A 19,976-nucleotide genomic window follows, 5' to 3' on the forward strand; every position below is an offset into this window, starting at 1 on the left:
AGGACCGTCCCTGTAAACATGCTTTGCCGTTCCCTGGGTTAGGAACCTCTACTCAGCTGAGGCTTCGAAGACGCGGCTAAGTCTGCAGTTGCTCGCAGGGGTGTGTGTACAGAAACCACCCGAAGTGTCTGAGTCACCAGAGCCACACGGACCGTAACACAGGTGGTCGGCCCTCAGCCGCTTACTGCTGGCTGGCTCTGTCCGCGCTCCCAGGAGGTGGCGCTGCGCACCTCTGGGTGGTGTCCGGGTTTGGTTGCAGCAACAAAGAACCTAATGTCTGGAATAGATCTAGAACTATAATCTCCCAAGGGAAAATTTGTAGTGAGCCAAAAGTTGAAATGCTTTTCCCATTGAAGCTTCCTTGCTTCAAAATGAGACTTTCTGACAGCACGGCAGAGGCCCAAGAAAATATCAATAAGTTGTAAAACAAGAATCAGGGAACTTTAGAAAATCTTGGAAGAAATATTTTTGCCTTCCAGTTTTATTTCTGTGTGTGTATATTTCCCAGTTAAGGTGTTCTAGGATGAGTTTTCTAGAAAATCGAATCACTTCTTCCAAGAGGATCTTTCCACTAAGGTAACAGTTTTCACATGCTCTCTCCTTATTTTGTCACGGTCTTAGGGAAAGCCAGCTTTTAAACAAATGTAGAAGTACTGACATTTTTATATCATTTTGGTAACGGTACATGAGTTCTGCTCTAAGTATCAAAATAAGGCCAAAGTAGCATTCCCCTTTTGCAAGTGAGAATGCTGAGGTTCAGAGTCTAAGCCATGTTCGGTATCCACACAACTAGTAACTGACAAAGCCAAACTAGAATCCACGTGGGCTGGCCGTCGGTCAAGTCCTCTTCCCACCAGACCAGGCACTTGCCTGCTTAAAGAAAGATGAACCACTTTTACAGTAAATCATTTTATTGTTTATGTCCATCACAAAAAATTAGGGAATACGTTAAGCAATGAGGAATAATTACTTGTCAATGTAATTGTATTAAAAATTCTGTATTTTTTCTAAAGAGTGACTTTTAAAAACACCTTAAAATGCATTATAAAATGCCCATAATGTGTGGCGACAAAGTAACATCAAAGCGACAGAAAACCGTTAGATTCTTTCACGAGGCCAGAGTTATCCAGGAATACTGAAGCTAATAAGGTGAGTATAATTATGGTTCCTTGAATGTGAAGTTATTGATGTATATGCAGAAGACAAAGAAATAGATGCAATGGAATGATATTATAGTCTTTATGAAGACTTACGGGCCTAGCTTTCATTTGGAAATGGTGAGGTAGGGATACTTACACCACGGAAATAACATGGTTTATACAGGCAAGAGCAGAGGCACTCTATGAGGTATGAGTGAGAAGACATGATTTCTGTTTACTTCTGTTACCTACCAACAGTGTGACTGTGGAAAAGTTACTTCATGTCTCTGTGCCTCCCTCTCCCATATGTAGATGGCTGCTCAGTAAATACCCACTTCAGAGGACATTCATTATCTGCTCAGCATCCCTCTCTGGGGAACCACTCTTCTCCCATTAAGTGATCCTGGTTGAATGAATAATTACAGTCCTCGTCTAAAGATTTTCCAGCCAGAGGTAGTGGAGACAATTCTTGCTTTTAGTATCCCTGTGCTAGGATGATGTGAAATTGAGGCTGCTAGTTGCCGTCTCCTCCAGCAACTTGAGGGAAGCCTGACTGCAGTGGGAGAGAATAAGAGCAATGCAAAAGAACACAGAGCTGAACAACAGAACACAGGACCTTGGTGATATCATTGGAGTCCTTGGATTCAGCCATAGATGGAAGAAATATCCATCCCTTGTCTTCTCCGTTATCTGAACGAAAACATTGTTTTTTTAATTGGGTTATTTACGTTTTTTTCAGTTTGTGTGTGTGTGTCTGTGTGTGTGGACCACTTTTAAAGTCTTTATTGAATTTATTACAATATTGCTTCTGTTTTATGTTTTGGTTTTTCGGCTGCGAGGCACGTAGGATCTTAACTCCCCGACCAGGGATCAAACCTACACCCCTGCATTGGAAGGCGAAGTCCTAACCACTAGAGTGCCAGGGAAGTCCCTGTTGGTTTTTTTGTGTTTTGTCTGTTTATTTGTTTGCGGTACGCGGGCCTCTCACTGTTGTGGCCTCCCCCGTTGCAGAGCACAGGCTCCGGACGCGCAGGCTCAGCGGCCATGGCTCACGGGCCTAGCCGCTCCGCGGCATGTGGGATCTTCCCGGACCAGGGCACGAACCCGCGTCCCCTGCATTGGCTGGCGGACTCTCAACCACTGCGCCACCAGGGAAGCCCTAATTTCGTACTTTTAATCAAGATGCTGATGTTAAATATAACTGTGCTTAATATCTACTGTGTTTAAATATATGCTGTTTAAATATAACTGCCTTTTGGCTGCTAAAATATATAAAGAGAAGTGTAAAAAACTCTATATCACATTTCTCTTTCCAGCGGGATCTATTAGTGGAGATATTGATGAGTTAATGTCTTCTGATGGTAAGTAGTTAAAAAATTTAATAAATATAACCTTATACATCAATAAGGCTTTTCTAGAATTTATGAGTGGCACATGAGTTAAGAGAAATGAAGAACCCGTATTTTTTAACTGCTTAATGTACTATGATTCATAGTAAGTTATAGGCATCCTTCAGAATTTTTTGCCTGCTTTTTGAGGAAAAAGAATTCATAAGGGGATACTTATCACCTTTACTGAATAAACTTCTGAATTGTTGGCATACTAGCCCTTTTTACACCTGAAGAATTTGGCCAAGAAGAGTAAAACAGCGTATCTGAGTCAAGAGGAAATGTGAAAACATAGTTTTGTAAATACTCCTCCCATGGCCAATTTCAAGCTGCCAATGTGAAGTCAGTATTACTAAGATTAGCCACATCATCGTCTAATCTGAAATAATTCTTAAAAATCAACTAGCTCTAATATGGTAGTTACTTGAGCAGTTACTCTCTGGGCCTCACCTTTCTAAAAGTTCTTGGATTCAGAGTCCTGGTTCCTAACAAATATGTATAGCCGAGACCTAGGAAGTAGCAGCTGTTAAATTAGCCAATGGCACAGTAACCACTTAGACATTTATCAGACACTTCCATAAAAGCAGAGAATTTCAGCATAGTTATTAATTTACGTCTAGTTCCTTTCTCTGTTTTCAAAGTGGTAGCTTATTTAGCAGATCAGAGAAAATACTTTGACCAGTGTTTCTGAATCATAAATTTTAGTGACAAGTTCAACCAATAAAAATTAACTTCTGTTTCTCAAGCTAACACCTATAATCAATGCATAAAATGTCTTTAAAGAAGAATCTATCAAAATATACACAAAATACAAGTCATTAATTTGATCATTACATTTCCTATTACGTATTTTTAAAAAACTTGCTGTATAACATGGGAAACATAATTTGGCTTGATTTTTTTTTTTTTTTTTTTTGCGGTAGTCGGGCCTCTCACTGTTGTGGCCTCCCCCAGTGTGGAGCACAGGCTCTGGACATGCAGGCCCAGCGGCCACGGCTCACGGGCCCAGCCGCTCCACGGCATGTGTGATCCTCCCGGACCGGGGCACGAACCCGTGTCCCCTGCATTGGCAGGCGGACTCCCAACCACTGCGCCACCAGGGAAGCCCTGGCTTGATGTTTTTGATAGCATTTTATGTTAGACATCATTACCTGTATGTAGAAACCATCTTTAACACTGAATTTATTTTTTGCTTGCAGTGTTTCCACTTTTACGGCTTTCTCCGACCCCGGCAGATGACTACAACTTTAATTTAGATGATAATGAAGGAGTTTGTGATCTGTTTGATGTCCAGATACTAAATTATTAGACTCCATGGAAACTTGGGACTGTTATCTACCTCTAACTGTGTAACATTTTAGACGTCTTAATAACCTAAGTATTTAAAATAATGAATGTAACGCCTTTTTAGTTCACTGATTCTGAAATGTTCTTCCCTAATACTTTCTTTTTTACTTCACAAAACTTCAACCATAAGAACAAAGGATTCTGATTGCTTCAGGGGAAAAAGTGATTTCATATCCACCGACTCCCTACCCTCAAGTAATTACATTCTGGAATTTCAACTTTTCCTCCCATTCTGAATCCTTCTGTTTTTTTTTTTTTCCTTATATGAGAGGAAAGTTAAAGTAGACTTAAGGTCATCAAAAACAAAAGAAGTTGGCCAAGGGCTCATCATTTGTTTGTCTTACATTTTTACTGCCACGAGACTGTCCATTTTTCTGTGTACCCTCTGATCCAGACATTCACTGCCACTTATAAAGTGAAGGGTGTAAACTAGGATATGTTAACTGTTTCAGTGAACAGATTTTGTGAAGTGCCTTCTGTTTTAGCACTTTAAGTTTATCACATTTTGTTGACTTCTGACATTCCACTTTCCTAGGTTATAGGAAAGATCTGTTTATGTAGTTTGTTTTTAAAATGTGCCAATGCCTGTACATTAACAAGATTTTTTAAAATAAAACTGTATAAAGCATTTAATTTATTGGTCTTTTTGGGGAATCTGATGCATCACCAGTGTATTACAACTGAGCCATTAATCTTGTAGCTTCATCAACATCAACTGGTTCGTTTTCACGACACTGCTGAGGAATCTGGAGAGAAAAGTACATTTAAAAATTTAGATAACAATAGCAAACAGAAATGACATAATCTACTGACATATAATCTATTATTCAATATAATTTCTTCTAGTTGTACTTTTGGAAATAGAACAATAAAGTTCCATATTTTAGACTCAATGTTTTAAAGTCTGAATAAGCTATACATACTACAGAGCCAAATACTAAAAATGACAATCAATACAGGCTTTGAAAATTTGGAGTTTATTAGCCAGAACGAAAGGAAGTGACTTCCACTCACCAGCTGTTTCTGCACAGGTTCAAGGGAAAGGTCTTTTACGAACCATGCAACTACCTTTTGCATATATACAAAAGCTTCATTCACGATGTTAACTTTTTCATCATTCACGATGTTCATCTTTTAAAAAAAGAAAAAGAGCATTAATCCATGGTCTCACAACCATTAAGGATAAAAATATAGGCTACCTTAATTTAATCTTGTCACCCCCCAAATCTATAAACTCTTATCAATCCTACCAATTTATGGAGACAATTTACCCTAAAATTCTTACAGTCTTATTGGGACATTTTAGACAAAAGGTTCTGTCTTTTTAAAAATAAGAATTGTGTGGATATACCTCATACCTTGACTTTCCTGGAATAAACGGGCCAAAATATGTGACCACTATGTTTCTAAGCTACGGTGCTATCCTCTCTCATCTGTAAAATGAGGAACCTGGCTGGCATGCTTCCAGTGTCCTTCTAACAGTACGTCTCTGAATCCTTCCTTGATGGAAGTGCCTGGCAGTCTCCTGAGGACAGCGGCCCCTGTAGCCGTCCTCGCTTGAATCTGAAAGGTGGGGGTGGTATTCTTGTTCTTCACAGCTGCTCCCCAACCATTTCTCCTTCAAAACTTTTAGCTCTTTTGCACCTTATGCATCAGGACATTCTGACACCCCTCTCCTCATTACTGTCACCTACCAACACCGTGATTACTTGCTCCTTCGTGAAAGATCTCAGACCATGGCTCACTGACCCCTCTCACGCCTGGCGTCGCTGCTTAGTGGCTACGACAAAAACCTATCCTATGGCTTCTTAATCTCTTCAGGGCCTCACCTCCAGGGGTCTTTTCCACGACCTACCTTGCCATCACTCTCACGCATTACCTTAGGCGGCATCATTACCTGTTACCGCACCACCTCCTATCCTTCTATTCACTTATTTTATTAATAGTTCTTAAATCTCACTGAAATCTTTTCCCACCAAGTTCACTATTGTTCACATGTTCATATCCCCGCTTTTTCCTTTAGCCTGCACAGATTACATGACCACTGATCAGTCGCTCCTTCACACCCTAACTCTACTTCCCTTCTCTCCCTCAGTCAGACTTCCCTGCCAACCTAGTTAAACTCAGGTATCAGCCTTTTCTGAGCCCAAAACTGAAGCTCTAGAAAATCATAACTGGCTGACTGGCTTCACTTTAAGTTCGTGGCCACCAACTTCAATTTACCATGTATATAGTACCTGGCGATCGTGCGACCTCCCCCTAAGTTAGGCTGCTTTCTCAGAAAAGTGTTCGATACTTTCTCCAACCAGGCTGCCTACCCACAGATCTTCTCCATTAGCAACCGTAGAGCTTCTAGGACTTCCTATCCAAACAAAATAATTTTCCTCAAATACACCAAGCCTTCACCCAGCTGGGGGTCTCTGCACTCACTATTCTTTCTGCCTAGGACATGCTGCTCCCAACACTTCCCAGCAGTTTGCATCACTGGCTCCTGTCAGGCAGGTCTTGGCTTCAATGTCAACCCTGAAGACAATTCTATCTAAAACTGTCACCCCCAAACCCCAGTCATATCACCCAGCTTTATTTCCTTTATAGCATCTCCAAAGTCATGAAATTGCTCCACCAAAAAGTTTAACTCAGCTAATTCATGAAGACTGAAAGATAAAATGTTACATTTCTATGGACCATTATGATAATTACTAAGTCCTCTAGAGGGGACTCCACCTACTACTTAAGCTTGAAAACATTTTCTTGAATAATTTCCTTAAGGAGTCTACTTAATCTTGAAGAACTTTCCCATTCCCCAAATATTTTGAAAAAAAGATAAAGCAACTCCTTTCTTTTCAAATTTTGTATTTTAAGAAACAAAATATTTTATCTTCTATTTTTAGGTTTTTATCTGAGCTATAGATATCTTCAGAGAAATAAGATTTACTGAGAAGAAAAAGAATGGGTGTTGACTGACATTCCATGTCTTGGCTCTGGTTGAAAGCTTCCTGAATATATATGAGTTTAGAGATAATTTTTCCATACCATGGTTTTTTATGATTTCTATGCTCTGAGAAAACTATTAAAACTGTTACTTGGAGCCTCATACATTTGCAGTTAAAATGCCTTCTTCCTTTTGCACTTGAATTCAAGAAAGGGAGGTTATTTTTCTGCATCGTTGTTTCTTTTTTGAAACAAATGTTTAACAATCATCTTGCTTTTGTAGGAAAGGCTAAGAACCTGTTTTAAATATTAGCATTCAGTTTTTCAGTAGCTTTACAATTATGCTTTTCTTGTAAACAATAAAGTCAGAGTGCTTAAGTGATACTAACCTTCTTCAGATTAGTGGTAACTGGCTTTGCCTTATTTTTAACCTTAAAGCTTTTTCGGCTGGCTACCTGGAATACATTCCTGGACTTCTGTCCTCTTAGTTTGTTCTTGGCCATTGTCTAGGCAAGAAAGAAGAGGAGCTCAATTCAGTTGCCCATGTTTATGAACTGTAAATCAATTTAAGTTTTGGAAGTAAAGGTACCAATTAAATCTAAGAAGTTCCACCTTCCTCCTGATTATTTTTAAAATTGCTGCTTGTATTAAAATTATCTCCATGTCCTTTCGGTCCTACTAGATTTTTCTGTTTCAGTGCAGAGTGTGTAGCTAATTCTTTTCTGCATCTCCGGCACCTGGCCCATAAGAGGCTCCACATTAATTTCTGCCAGTTAGATTCATTAATTAACATTCTCAACACAACAGTTGTTTTCTTTCAGCTCTCTGCAGCATCTGACAATGCTAACCATCACCATCCATCCTTCTGATAGTTTACATACTGCTATTCCATTCTGGTTCCTTTCATACTCTACGACTGACTCTCTTCTCCCTCCTTCCTTCATTCCTTTTTACTTGTCCCATTTTCACTCCTGTGCGCACCTCCTCAAAACCAGTACTTAAGCTTACACTTCCTAGCCCCCGCGTTAAATTACTTTCATGACTTCCGCATCACCTCTATGTGAATGGCTCTTGCCTAAAAACTGTAGGTATTATCTCTGTTCTATAGCTAAACACAGTAAGCCTATAAATTCTACTTGAGAAACATCTCTGAAACCTGTCTTTAACAATGCACGTGAGGAACAATTTAAAAAATATTAATAGTTAAGATTTATTAAGCTTTTACTACATGTACAGCACTATGCTAACATTTTATGTGTTTTGACTAATTTACTCCTTACAACAACACTTCGTAGGACGTATTATTATCATTATACAGATTAAAAAAAAAACTGATGCAAAGAGAAGTTAATCTGCCCATTGTTACACTATTAGTAGTCAGAGAATGCCAAGATTCAAAGCCAAGCAGACTAGATCCTGAGCTCTCATTATGTGATGTGGCCTCTCGTATATAAATAAAAATGCAGTACAAAAACATGATTTACTACTGCCTAGTTCAGGACTGGGTTACTGCTTTAGTCCCTACGACTATTTGGTTAGACTCTGGGTTGGGACCAACTATACCCATGGACCAAATCAGGTCAGGCACCCGTCTTTGTAAATGATGTTTTATTAGAACGCAGCTACGTCCATTCGATTATGTATGTTTTGTCTGTGGCTGCTTTCCTGCGACAACTGTGGCTCGCAAAGCCTAAAATATTTACTATTTGGTCCTTTACAGAAAGACTGTCAACCCCTGGCTTAAGCCACATGCATTCAAGTCTATCCTGCGTAGTGGTATGAAATGAACCGTCCCAATGGTAAAATCCTTCACTGGCTCCTCCAACCCACAAGGTTTTTGTCCTGACATATTGCTGCTGGAAACCTGACTCTAGCATAAATCTGTCAAAGGTATCTCCTGCTATTTCTCTATACCTACTCTAGTCTACTAATCACTCTCTGAAGACACCTTGCACATTCTTCCTTTCTTCCCTTTGCTCACATTGTATCTCTCCTCCTTCAATGTCTAGCCTCAGGAACAAGAGAGACAGCAATGGTTCCGAACCCCAACAGAACTTCTTCTTAAAAAAAAAAAAAAAAAAAAAATGGGGCTTCCCTAGTGGCCCAGTGGTTGAGAGTCCGCCTGCCGATGCAGGGGACACGGGTTCGTGTCCCGGTCTGGGAAGATCCCACATGCCGTGAAGCGGCTGGGCCCGTGAGCCGTGGCCGCTGAGCCTGTGTGTCCGGAGCCTGTGCTCCGCAACGGGAGAGGCCACAACAGTGAGAGGACCACATACCGCAAAAAAAAAAAAAAAAAAAAAAAAATGAACACAGTAGGAAATACATGATTATTATAGAAGCAGAAAATACACATAAACCACCCCTAAATTAAATAATCTAAAATCCTTCCGATAAGTAACCAAAATCCAACCATTCATCTAGTATTCATTAATCAATTACTATGTACCAAGTGTGGTACAGAACCTATATACATACATATGAAACATATACAAACACAAGAAACATAAAGATAGGTGCTGTAACTGACAGCATACGAGTGGAGTCACAGAAGGGAAAGTTCCAATCGAGCTGGGGACTCGAGGAAGGTTCGTGGAGAAGGTGAGAGCCTAGCTGTGGGGGTAGGGGGATAGGGATTTTCTCTAACAACCACGTGGAAACTGGTGACAACAGAACAACCCAAAACTGGTACCCTGCCGTGGGCTGAAGGCCCAGCAGGCATGGGGGTTTTAGGCCTGAGCCAACAGGCCTGCGGCCGAGTAGGGCTGCCTAAGGCAGCAAGCGACGACGGAACGGAGCCTCCCGACGGCAGCAGCCCGCGGTCCCGTCTCAATCCTCAGAAACTTCACGCCAGCGCGCCGGAAAATTTTTTTTATTAATCTCTCACCAGTCCTCCGCTACCCTCGGGCAGGGGTATAAGCTCCACGTAACGCCAGCAGTACGCACAGGATCCAGGAAGTTCCGGAATGAGGAAGCCAGCCAACGGTCCTCTCTCAGGTCGTAGTTCCGCCCACCGAGATAAGCTCCGCCCACAGGGCGGAGTCTTGTCCCGTGAGCTTGGTCTGCAGACCGAGATAAGCCACGCCCACCGAGCGTCTTTCCGCTCACCGAGCGTCGTTCCGCCCACCGAGCGTCATTCCGCTCACGGGCTTGTTCCCACCCACCTCAAGTAGTCCTGTCCACAGAACCGTCTCAGCCGTGTAGCATCCTTCCCTAAAAACAGGACCGTCCCTGTAAACATGCTTTGCCGTTCCCTGGGTTAGGAACCTCTACTCAGCTGAGGCTTCGAAGACGCGGCTAAGTCTGCAGTTGCTCGCAGGGGTATGTGTACAGAAACCACCCGAAGTGTCTGAGTCACCAGAGCCACACGGACCGTAACACAGGTGGTCGGCCCTCAGCCGCTTACTGCTGGCTGGCTCTGTCCGCGCTCCCAGGAGGTGGCGCTGCGCACCTCTGGGTGGTGTCCGGGTTTGGTTGCAGCAACAAAGAACCTAATGTCTGGAATAGATCTAGAACTATAATCTCCCAAGGGAAAATTTGTAGTGAGCCAAAAGTTGAAATGCTTTTCCCATTGAAGCTTCCTTGCTTCAAAATGAGACTTTCTGACAGCACGGCAGAGGCCCAAGAAAATATCAATAAGTTGTAAAACAAGAATCAGGGAACTTTAGAAAATCTTGGAAGAAATATTTTTGCCTTCCAGTTTTATTTCTGTGTGTGTATATTTCCCAGTTAAGGTGTTCTAGGATGAGTTTTCTAGAAAATCGAATCACTTCTTCCAAGAGGATCTTTCCACTAAGGTAACAGTTTTCACATGCTCTCTCCTTATTTTGTCACGGTCTTAGGGAAAGCCAGCTTTTAAACAAATGTAGAAGTACTGACATTTTTATATCATTTTGGTAACGGTACATGAGTTCTGCTCTAAGTATCAAAATAAGGCCAAAGTAGCATTCCCCTTTTGCAAGTGAGAATGCTGAGGTTCAGAGTCTAAGCCATGTTCGGTATCCACACAAGTAGTAACTGACAAAGCCAAACTAGAATCCACGTGGGCTGGCCGTCGGTCAAGTCCTCTTCCCACCAGACCAGGCACTTGCCTGCTTAAAGAAAGATGAACCACTTTTACAGTAAATCATTTTATTGTTTATGTCCATCACAAAAAATTAGGGAATACGTTAAGCAATGAGGAATAATTACTTGTCAATGTAATTGTATTAAAAATTCTGTATTTTTTCTAAAGAGTGACTTTTAAAAACACCTTAAAATGCATTATAAAATGCCCATAATGTGTGGCGACAAAGTAACATCAAAGCGACAGAAAACCGTTAGATTCTTTCACGAGGCCAGAGTTATCCAGGAATACTGAAGCTAATAAGGTGAGTATAATTATGGTTCCTTGAATGTGAAGTTATTGATGTATATGCAGAAGACAAAGAAATAGATGCAATGGAATGATATTATAGTCTTTATGAAGACTTACGGGCCTAGCTTTCATTTGGAAATGGTGAGGTAGGGATACTTACACCACGGAAATAACATGGTTTATACAGGCAAGAGCAGAGGCACTCTATGAGGTATGAGTGAGAAGACATGATTTCTGTTTACTTCTGTTACCTACCAACAGTGTGACTGTGGAAAAGTTACTTCATGTCTCTGTGCCTCCCTCTCCCATATGTAGATGGCTGCTCAGTAAATACCCACTTCAGAGGACATTCATTATCTGCTCAGCATCCCTCTCTGGGGAACCACTCTTCTCCCATTAAGTGATCCTGGTTGAATGAATAATTACAGTCCTCGTCTAAAGATTTTCCAGCCAGAGGTAGTGGAGACAATTCTTGCTTTTAGTATCCCTGTGCTAGGATGATGTGAAATTGAGGCTGCTAGTTGCCGTCTCCTCCAGCAACTTGAGGGAAGCCTGACTGCAGTGGGAGAGAATAAGAGCAATGCAAAAGAACACAGAGCTGAACAACAGAACACAGGACCTTGGTGATATCATTGGAGTCCTTGGATTCAGCCATAGATGGAAGAAATATCCATCCCTTGTCTTCTCCGTTATCTGAACGAAAACATTGTTTTTTTAATTGGGTTATTTACGTTTTTTTCAGTTTGTGTGTGTGTGTCTGTGTGTGTGGACCACTTTTAAAGTCTTTATTGAATTTATTACAATATTGCTTCTGTTTTATGTTTTGGTTTTTCGGCTGCGAGGCACGTAGGATCTTAACTCCCCGACCAGGGATCAAACCTACACCCCTGCATTGGAAGGCGAAGTCCTAACCACTAGAGTGCCAGGGAAGTCCCTGTTGGTTTTTTTGTGTTTTGTCTGTTTATTTGTTTGCGGTACGCGGGCCTCTCACTGTTGTGGCCTCCCCCGTTGCAGAGCACAGGCTCCGGACGCGCAGGCTCAGCGGCCATGGCTCACGGGCCTAGCCGCTCCGCGGCATGTGGGATCTTCCCGGACCAGGGCACGAACCCGCGTCCCCTGCATTGGCTGGCGGACTCTCAACCACTGCGCCACCAGGGAAGCCCTAATTTCGTACTTTTAATCAAGATGCTGATGTTAAATATAACTGTGCTTAATATCTACTGTGTTTAAATATATGCTGTTTAAATATAACTGCCTTTTGGCTGCTAAAATATATAAAGAGAAGTGTAAAAAACTCTATATCACATTTCTCTTTCCAGCGGGATCTATTAGTGGAGATATTGATGAGTTAATGTCTTCTGATGGTAAGTAGTTAAAAAATTTAATAAATATAACCTTATACATCAATAAGGCTTTTCTAGAATTTATGAGTGGCACATGAGTTAAGAGAAATGAAGAACCCGTATTTTTTAACTGCTTAATGTACTATGATTCATAGTAAGTTATAGGCATCCTTCAGAATTTTTTGCCTGCTTTTTGAGGAAAAAGAATTCATAAGGGGATACTTATCACCTTTACTGAATAAACTTCTGAATTGTTGGCATACTAGCCCTTTTTACACCTGAAGAATTTGGCCAAGAAGAGTAAAACAGCGTATCTGAGTCAAGAGGAAATGTGAAAACATAGTTTTGTAAATACTCCTCCCATGGCCAATTTCAAGCTGCCAATGTGAAGTCAGTATTACTAAGATTAGCCACATCATCGTCTAATCTGAAATAATTCTTAAAAATCAACTAGCTCTAATATGGTAGTTACTTGAGCAGTTACTCTCTGGGCCTCACCTTTCTAAAAGTTCTTGGATTCAGAGTCCTGGTTCCTAACAAATATGTATAGCCGAGACCTAGGAAGTAGCAGCTGTTAAATTAGCCAATGGCACAGTAACCACTTAGACATTTATCAGACACTTCCATAAAAGCAGAGAATTTCAGCATAGTTATTAATTTACGTCTAGTTCCTTTCTCTGTTTTCAAAGTGGTAGCTTATTTAGCAGATCAGAGAAAATACTTTGACCAGTGTTTCTGAATCATAAATTTTAGTGACAAGTTCAACCAATAAAAATTAACTTCTGTTTCTCAAGCTAACACCTATAATCAATGCATAAAATGTCTTTAAAGAAGAATCTATCAAAATATACACAAAATACAAGTCATTAATTTGATCATTACATTTCCTATTACGTATTTTTAAAAAACTTGCTGTATAACATGGGAAACATAATTTGGCTTGATTTTTTTTTTTTTTTTTTTTGCGGTAGTCGGGCCTCTCACTGTTGTGGCCTCCCCCAGTGTGGAGCACAGGCTCTGGACATGCAGGCCCAGCGGCCACGGCTCACGGGCCCAGCCGCTCCACGGCATGTGTGATCCTCCCGGACCGGGGCACGAACCCGTGTCCCCTGCATTGGCAGGCGGACTCCCAACCACTGCGCCACCAGGGAAGCCCTGGCTTGATGTTTTTGATAGCATTTTATGTTAGACATCATTACCTGTATGTAGAAACCATCTTTAACACTGAATTTATTTTTTGCTTGCAGTGTTTCCACTTTTACGGCTTTCTCCGACCCCGGCAGATGACTACAACTTTAATTTAGATGATAATGAAGGAGTTTGTGATCTGTTTGATGTCCAGATACTAAATTATTAGACTCCATGGAAACTTGGGACTGTTATCTACCTCTAACTGTGTAACATTTTAGACGTCTTAATAACCTAAGTATTTAAAATAATGAATGTAACGCCTTTTTAGTTCACTGATTCTGAAATGTTCTTCCCTAATACTTTCTTTTTTACTTCACAAAACTTCAACCATAAGAACAAAGGATTCTGATTGCTTCAGGGGAAAAAGTGATTTCATATCCACCGACTCCCTACCCTCAAGTAATTACATTCTGGAATTTCAACTTTTCCTCCCATTCTGAATCCTTCTGTTTTTTTTTTTTTCCTTATATGAGAGGAAAGTTAAAGTAGACTTAAGGTCATCAAAAACAAAAGAAGTTGGCCAAGGGCTCATCATTTGTTTGTCTTACATTTTTACTGCCACGAGACTGTCCATTTTTCTGTGTACCCTCTGATCCAGACATTCACTGCCACTTATAAAGTGAAGGGTGTAAACTAGGATATGTTAACTGTTTCAGTGAACAGATTTTGTGAAGTGCCTTCTGTTTTAGCACTTTAAGTTTATCACATTTTGTTGACTTCTGACATTCCACTTTCCTAGGTTATAGGAAAGATCTGTTTATGTAGTTTGTTTTTAAAATGTGCCAATGCCTGTACATTAACAAGATTTTTTAAAATAAAACTGTATAAAGCATTTAATTTATTGGTCTTTTTGGGGAATCTGATGCATCACCAGTGTATTACAACTGAGCCATTAATCTTGTAGCTTCATCAACATCAACTGGTTCGTTTTCACGACACTGCTGAGGAATCTGGAGAGAAAAGTACATTTAAAAATTTAGATAACAATAGCAAACAGAAATGACATAATCTACTGACATATAATCTATTATTCAATATAATTTCTTCTAGTTGTACTTTTGGAAATAGAACAATAAAGTTCCATATTTTAGACTCAATGTTTTAAAGTCTGAATAAGCTATACATACTACAGAGCCAAATACTAAAAATGACAATCAATACAGGCTTTGAAAATTTGGAGTTTATTAGCCAGAACGAAAGGAAGTGACTTCCACTCACCAGCTGTTTCTGCACAGGTTCAAGGGAAAGGTCTTTTACGAACCATGCAACTACCTTTTGCATATATACAAAAGCTTCATTCACGATGTTAACTTTTTCATCATTCACGATGTTCATCTTTTAAAAAAAGAAAAAGAGCATTAATCCATGGTCTCACAACCATTAAGGATAAAAATATAGGCTACCTTAATTTAATCTTGTCACCCCCCAAATCTATAAACTCTTATCAATCCTACCAATTTATGGAGACAATTTACCCTAAAATTCTTACAGTCTTATTGGGACATTTTAGACAAAAGGTTCTGTCTTTTTAAAAATAAGAATTGTGTGGATATACCTCATACCTTGACTTTCCTGGAATAAACGGGCCAAAATATGTGACCACTATGTTTCTAAGCTACGGTGCTATCCTCTCTCATCTGTAAAATGAGGAACCTGGCTGGCATGCTTCCAGTGTCCTTCTAACAGTACGTCTCTGAATCCTTCCTTGATGGAAGTGCCTGGCAGTCTCCTGAGGACAGCGGCCCCTGTAGCCGTCCTCGCTTGAATCTGAAAGGTGGGGGTGGTATTCTTGTTCTTCACAGCTGCTCCCCAACCATTTCTCCTTCAAAACTTTTAGCTCTTTTGCACCTTATGCATCAGGACATTCTGACACCCCTCTCCTCATTACTGTCACCTACCAACACCGTGATTACTTGCTCCTTCGTGAAAGATCTCAGACCATGGCTCACTGACCCCTCTCACGCCTGGCGTCGCTGCTTAGTGGCTACGACAAAAACCTATCCTATGGCTTCTTAATCTCTTCAGGGCCTCACCTCCAGGGGTCTTTTCCACGACCTACCTTGCCATCACTCTCACGCATTACCTTAGGCGGCATCATTACCTGTTACCGCACCACCTCCTATCCTTCTATTCACTTATTTTATTAATAGTTCTTAAATCTCACTGAAATCTTTTCCCACCAAGTTCACTATTGTTCACATGTTCATATCCCCGCTTTTTCCTTTAGCCTGCACAGATTACATGACCACTGATCAGTCGCTCCTTCACACCCTAACTCTACTTCCCTTCTCTCCCTCAGTCAGACTTCCCTGCCAACCTAGTTAAACTCAGGTATCAGCCTTTTCTGAGCCCAAAACTGAAGCTCTAGAAAATCATAACTGGCTGACTGGCTTCACTTTAAGTTCGTGGCCACCAACTTCAATTTACCATGTATATAGTACCTGGCGATCGTGCGACCTCCCCCTAAGTTAGGCTGCTTTCTCAGAAAAGTGTTCGATACTTTCTCCAACCAGGCTGCCTACCCACAGATCTTCTCCATTAGCAACCGTAGAGCTTCTAGGACTTCCTATCCAAACAAAATAATTTTCCTCAAATACACCAAGCCTTCACCCAGCTGGGGGTCTCTGCACTCACTATTCTTTCTGCCTAGGACATGCTGCTCCCAACACTTCCCAGCAGTTTGCATCACTGGCTCCTGTCAGGCAGGTCTTGGCTTCAATGTCAACCCTGAAGACAATTCTATCTAAAACTGTCACCCCCAAACCCCAGTCATATCACCCAGCTTTATTTCCTTTATAGCATCTCCAAAGTCATGAAATTGCTCCACCAAAAAGTTTAACTCAGCTAATTCATGAAGACTGAAAGATAAAATGTTACATTTCTATGGACCATTATGATAATTACTAAGTCCTCTAGAGGGGACTCCACCTACTACTTAAGCTTGAAAACATTTTCTTGAATAATTTCCTTAAGGAGTCTACTTAATCTTGAAGAACTTTCCCATTCCCCAAATATTTTGAAAAAAAGATAAAGCAACTCCTTTCTTTTCAAATTTTGTATTTTAAGAAACAAAATATTTTATCTTCTATTTTTAGGTTTTTATCTGAGCTATAGATATCTTCAGAGAAATAAGATTTACTGAGAAGAAAAAGAATGGGTGTTGACTGACATTCCATGTCTTGGCTCTGGTTGAAAGCTTCCTGAATATATATGAGTTTAGAGATAATTTTTCCATACCATGGTTTTTTATGATTTCTATGCTCTGAGAAAACTATTAAAACTGTTACTTGGAGCCTCATACATTTGCAGTTAAAATGCCTTCTTCCTTTTGCACTTGAATTCAAGAAAGGGAGGTTATTTTTCTGCATCGTTGTTTCTTTTTTGAAACAAATGTTTAACAATCATCTTGCTTTTGTAGGAAAGGCTAAGAACCTGTTTTAAATATTAGCATTCAGTTTTTCAGTAGCTTTACAATTATGCTTTTCTTGTAAACAATAAAGTCAGAGTGCTTAAGTGATACTAACCTTCTTCAGATTAGTGGTAACTGGCTTTGCCTTATTTTTAACCTTAAAGCTTTTTCGGCTGGCTACCTGGAATACATTCCTGGACTTCTGTCCTCTTAGTTTGTTCTTGGCCATTGTCTAGGCAAGAAAGAAGAGGAGCTCAATTCAGTTGCCCATGTTTATGAACTGTAAATCAATTTAAGTTTTGGAAGTAAAGGTACCAATTAAATCTAAGAAGTTCCACCTTCCTCCTGATTATTTTTAAAATTGCTGCTTGTATTAAAATTATCTCCATGTCCTTTCGGTCCTACTAGATTTTTCTGTTTCAGTGCAGAGTGTGTAGCTAATTCTTTTCTGCATCTCCGGCACCTGGCCCATAAGAGGCTCCACATTAATTTCTGCCAGTTAGATTCATTAATTAACATTCTCAACACAACAGTTGTTTTCTTTCAGCTCTCTGCAGCATCTGACAATGCTAACCATCACCATCCATCCTTCTGATAGTTTACATACTGCTATTCCATTCTGGTTCCTTTCATACTCTACGACTGACTCTCTTCTCCCTCCTTCCTTCATTCCTTTTTACTTGTCCCATTTTCACTCCTGTGCGCACCTCCTCAAAACCAGTACTTAAGCTTACACTTCCTAGCCCCCGCGTTAAATTACTTTCATGACTTCCGCATCACCTCTATGTGAATGGCTCTTGCCTAAAAACTGTAGGTATTATCTCTGTTCTATAGCTAAACACAGTAAGCCTATAAATTCTACTTGAGAAACATCTCTGAAACCTGTCTTTAACAATGCACGTGAGGAACAATTTAAAAAATATTAATAGTTAAGATTTATTAAGCTTTTACTACATGTACAGCACTATGCTAACATTTTATGTGTTTTGACTAATTTACTCCTTACAACAACACTTCGTAGGACGTATTATTATCATTATACAGATTAAAAAAAAAACTGATGCAAAGAGAAGTTAATCTGCCCATTGTTACACTATTAGTAGTCAGAGAATGCCAAGATTCAAAGCCAAGCAGACTAGATCCTGAGCTCTCATTATGTGATGTGGCCTCTCGTATATAAATAAAAATGCAGTACAAAAACATGATTTACTACTGCCTAGTTCAGGACTGGGTTACTGCTTTAGTCCCTACGACTATTTGGTTAGACTCTGGGTTGGGACCAACTATACCCATGGACCAAATCAGGTCAGGCACCCGTCTTTGTAAATGATGTTTTATTAGAACGCAGCTACGTCCATTCGATTATGTATGTTTTGTCTGTGGCTGCTTTCCTGCGACAACTGTGGCTCGCAAAGCCTAAAATATTTACTATTTGGTCCTTTACAGAAAGACTGTCAACCCCTGGCTTAAGCCACATGCATTCAAGTCTATCCTGCGTAGTGGTATGAAATGAACCGTCCCAATGGTAAAATCCTTCACTGGCTCCTCCAACCCACAAGGTTTTTGTCCTGACATATTGCTGCTGGAAACCTGACTCTAGCATAAATCTGTCAAAGGTATCTCCTGCTATTTCTCTATACCTACTCTAGTCTACTAATCACTCTCTGAAGACACCTTGCACATTCTTCCTTTCTTCCCTTTGCTCACATTGTATCTCTCCTCCTTCAATGTCTAGCCTCAGGAACAAGAGAGACAGCAATGGTTCCGAACCCCAACAGAACTTCTTCTTAAAAAAAAAAAAAAAAAAAAAAAATATGGGGCTTCCCTAGTGGCCCAGTGGTTGAGAGTCCGCCTGCCGATGCAGGGGACACGGGTTCGTGTCCCGGTCTGGGAAGATCCCACATGCCGTGAAGCGGCTGGGCCCGTGAGCCGTGGCCGCTGAGCCTGTGTGTCCGGAGCCTGTGCTCCGCAACGGGAGAGGCCACAACAGTGAGAGGACCACATACCGCAAAAAAAAAAAAAAAAAAAAAAAAAAAGAACACAGTAGGAAATACATGATTATTATAGAAGCAGAAAATACACATAAACCACCCCTAAATTAAATAATCTAAAATCCTTCCGATAAGTAACCAAAATCCAACCATTCATCTAGTATTCATTAATCAATTACTATGTACCAAGTGTGGTACAGAACCTATATACATACATATGAAACATATACAAACACAAGAAACATAAAGATAGGTGCTGTAACTGACAGCATACGAGTGGAGTCACAGAAGGGAAAGTTCCAATCGAGCTGGGGACTCGAGGAAGGTTCGTGGAGAAGGTGAGAGCCTAGCTGTGGGGGTAGGGGGATAGGGATTTTCTCTAACAACCACGTGGAAACTGGTGACAACAGAACAACCCAAAACTGGTACCCTGCCGTGGGCTGAAGGCCCAGCAGGCATGGGGGTTTTAGGCCTGAGCCAACAGGCCTGCGGCCGAGTAGGGCTGCCTAAGGCAGCAAGCGACGACGGAACGGAGCCTCCCGACGGCAGCAGCCCGCGGTCCCGTCTCAATCCTCAGAAACTTCACGCCAGCGCGCCGGAAAATTTTTTTTATTAATCTCTCACCAGTCCTCCGCTACCCTCGGGCAGGGGTATAAGCTCCACGTAACGCCAGCAGTACGCACAGGATCCAGGAAGTTCCGGAATGAGGAAGCCAGCCAACGGTCCTCTCTCAGGTCGTAGTTCCGCCCACCGAGATAAGCTCCGCCCACAGGGCGGAGTCTTGTCCCGTGAGCTTGGTCTGCAGACCGAGATAAGCCACGCCCACCGAGCGTCTTTCCGCTCACCGAGCGTCGTTCCGCCCACCGAGCGTCATTCCGCTCAC

The 19,976-nt window shown here is 41.0% G+C and overlaps 2 protein-coding genes and 2 long non-coding RNA genes across 4 annotated transcripts; 2 read left to right on the plus strand and 2 right to left on the minus strand.

The window, feature by feature from the left end:
- Positions 1–161: 161 nt before the first annotated feature.
- LOC308629935 lies at positions 162–4,507 on the plus strand. Its single transcript, XR_014017740.1, has 2 exons — positions 162–2,500; positions 3,727–4,507. It is a non-coding gene; the product is annotated as an uncharacterized lncRNA (long non-coding RNA).
- LOC308629934 (ribosomal biogenesis factor-like) lies at positions 4,492–9,782 on the minus strand. The gene is made up of 4 exons (XM_081258293.1): positions 9,690–9,782; positions 7,195–7,311; positions 4,889–5,005; positions 4,492–4,620 (listed from the first exon to the last, which is right to left on the minus strand). The coding sequence occupies exons 2-4, from the start codon at positions 7,306–7,308 to the stop codon at positions 4,549–4,551; spliced, it is 303 nt and encodes a 100-aa protein (XP_081114419.1). The 5' UTR covers positions 7,309–7,311; positions 9,690–9,782; the 3' UTR covers positions 4,492–4,548.
- Positions 9,783–10,869: 1,087 nt separating this feature from the next.
- LOC308630368 lies at positions 10,870–14,530 on the plus strand. The gene is made up of 2 exons (XR_014017833.1): positions 10,870–12,523; positions 13,750–14,530. It is a non-coding gene; the product is annotated as an uncharacterized lncRNA (long non-coding RNA).
- Positions 14,515–19,810, minus strand: LOC308630367 (ribosomal biogenesis factor-like). Its single transcript, XM_081258985.1, has 4 exons — positions 19,718–19,810; positions 17,218–17,334; positions 14,912–15,028; positions 14,515–14,643 (listed from the first exon to the last, which is right to left on the minus strand). Exons 2-4 carry the CDS (start codon positions 17,329–17,331, stop codon positions 14,572–14,574), a joined length of 303 nt encoding a protein of 100 aa, XP_081115111.1. The 5' UTR covers positions 17,332–17,334; positions 19,718–19,810; the 3' UTR covers positions 14,515–14,571.
- Positions 19,811–19,976: the final 166 nt, after the last annotated feature.

Source organism: Mesoplodon bidens (assembly GCF_964165515.1).
Source record: "Mesoplodon bidens genome assembly, chromosome: 16".
Taxonomy (NCBI): Eukaryota; Metazoa; Chordata; class Mammalia; order Artiodactyla; family Ziphiidae; genus Mesoplodon; species Mesoplodon bidens.

Excerpts from the sequence above, each read along its gene's own strand:
- LOC308629934 (XM_081258293.1), bottom strand. The coding sequence starts at position 7,308 with ATGGCCAAGAACAAACTAAGAGGACAGAAGTCCAGGAATGTATTCCAG. Across the intron at positions 5,006-7,194 it reads TTACCACTAATCTGAAGAAG|ATGAACATCGTGAATGATGA; the intron begins GTTAGTATCACT and ends TTTTTTTAAAAG. Across the intron at positions 4,621-4,888 it reads AACCTGTGCAGAAACAGCTG|ATTCCTCAGCAGTGTCGTGA; the intron begins GTGAGTGGAAGT and ends TTTTCTCTCCAG.
- LOC308630367 (XM_081258985.1), bottom strand. The coding sequence starts at position 17,331 with ATGGCCAAGAACAAACTAAGAGGACAGAAGTCCAGGAATGTATTCCAG. Across the intron at positions 15,029-17,217 it reads TTACCACTAATCTGAAGAAG|ATGAACATCGTGAATGATGA; the intron begins GTTAGTATCACT and ends TTTTTTTAAAAG. Across the intron at positions 14,644-14,911 it reads AACCTGTGCAGAAACAGCTG|ATTCCTCAGCAGTGTCGTGA; the intron begins GTGAGTGGAAGT and ends TTTTCTCTCCAG.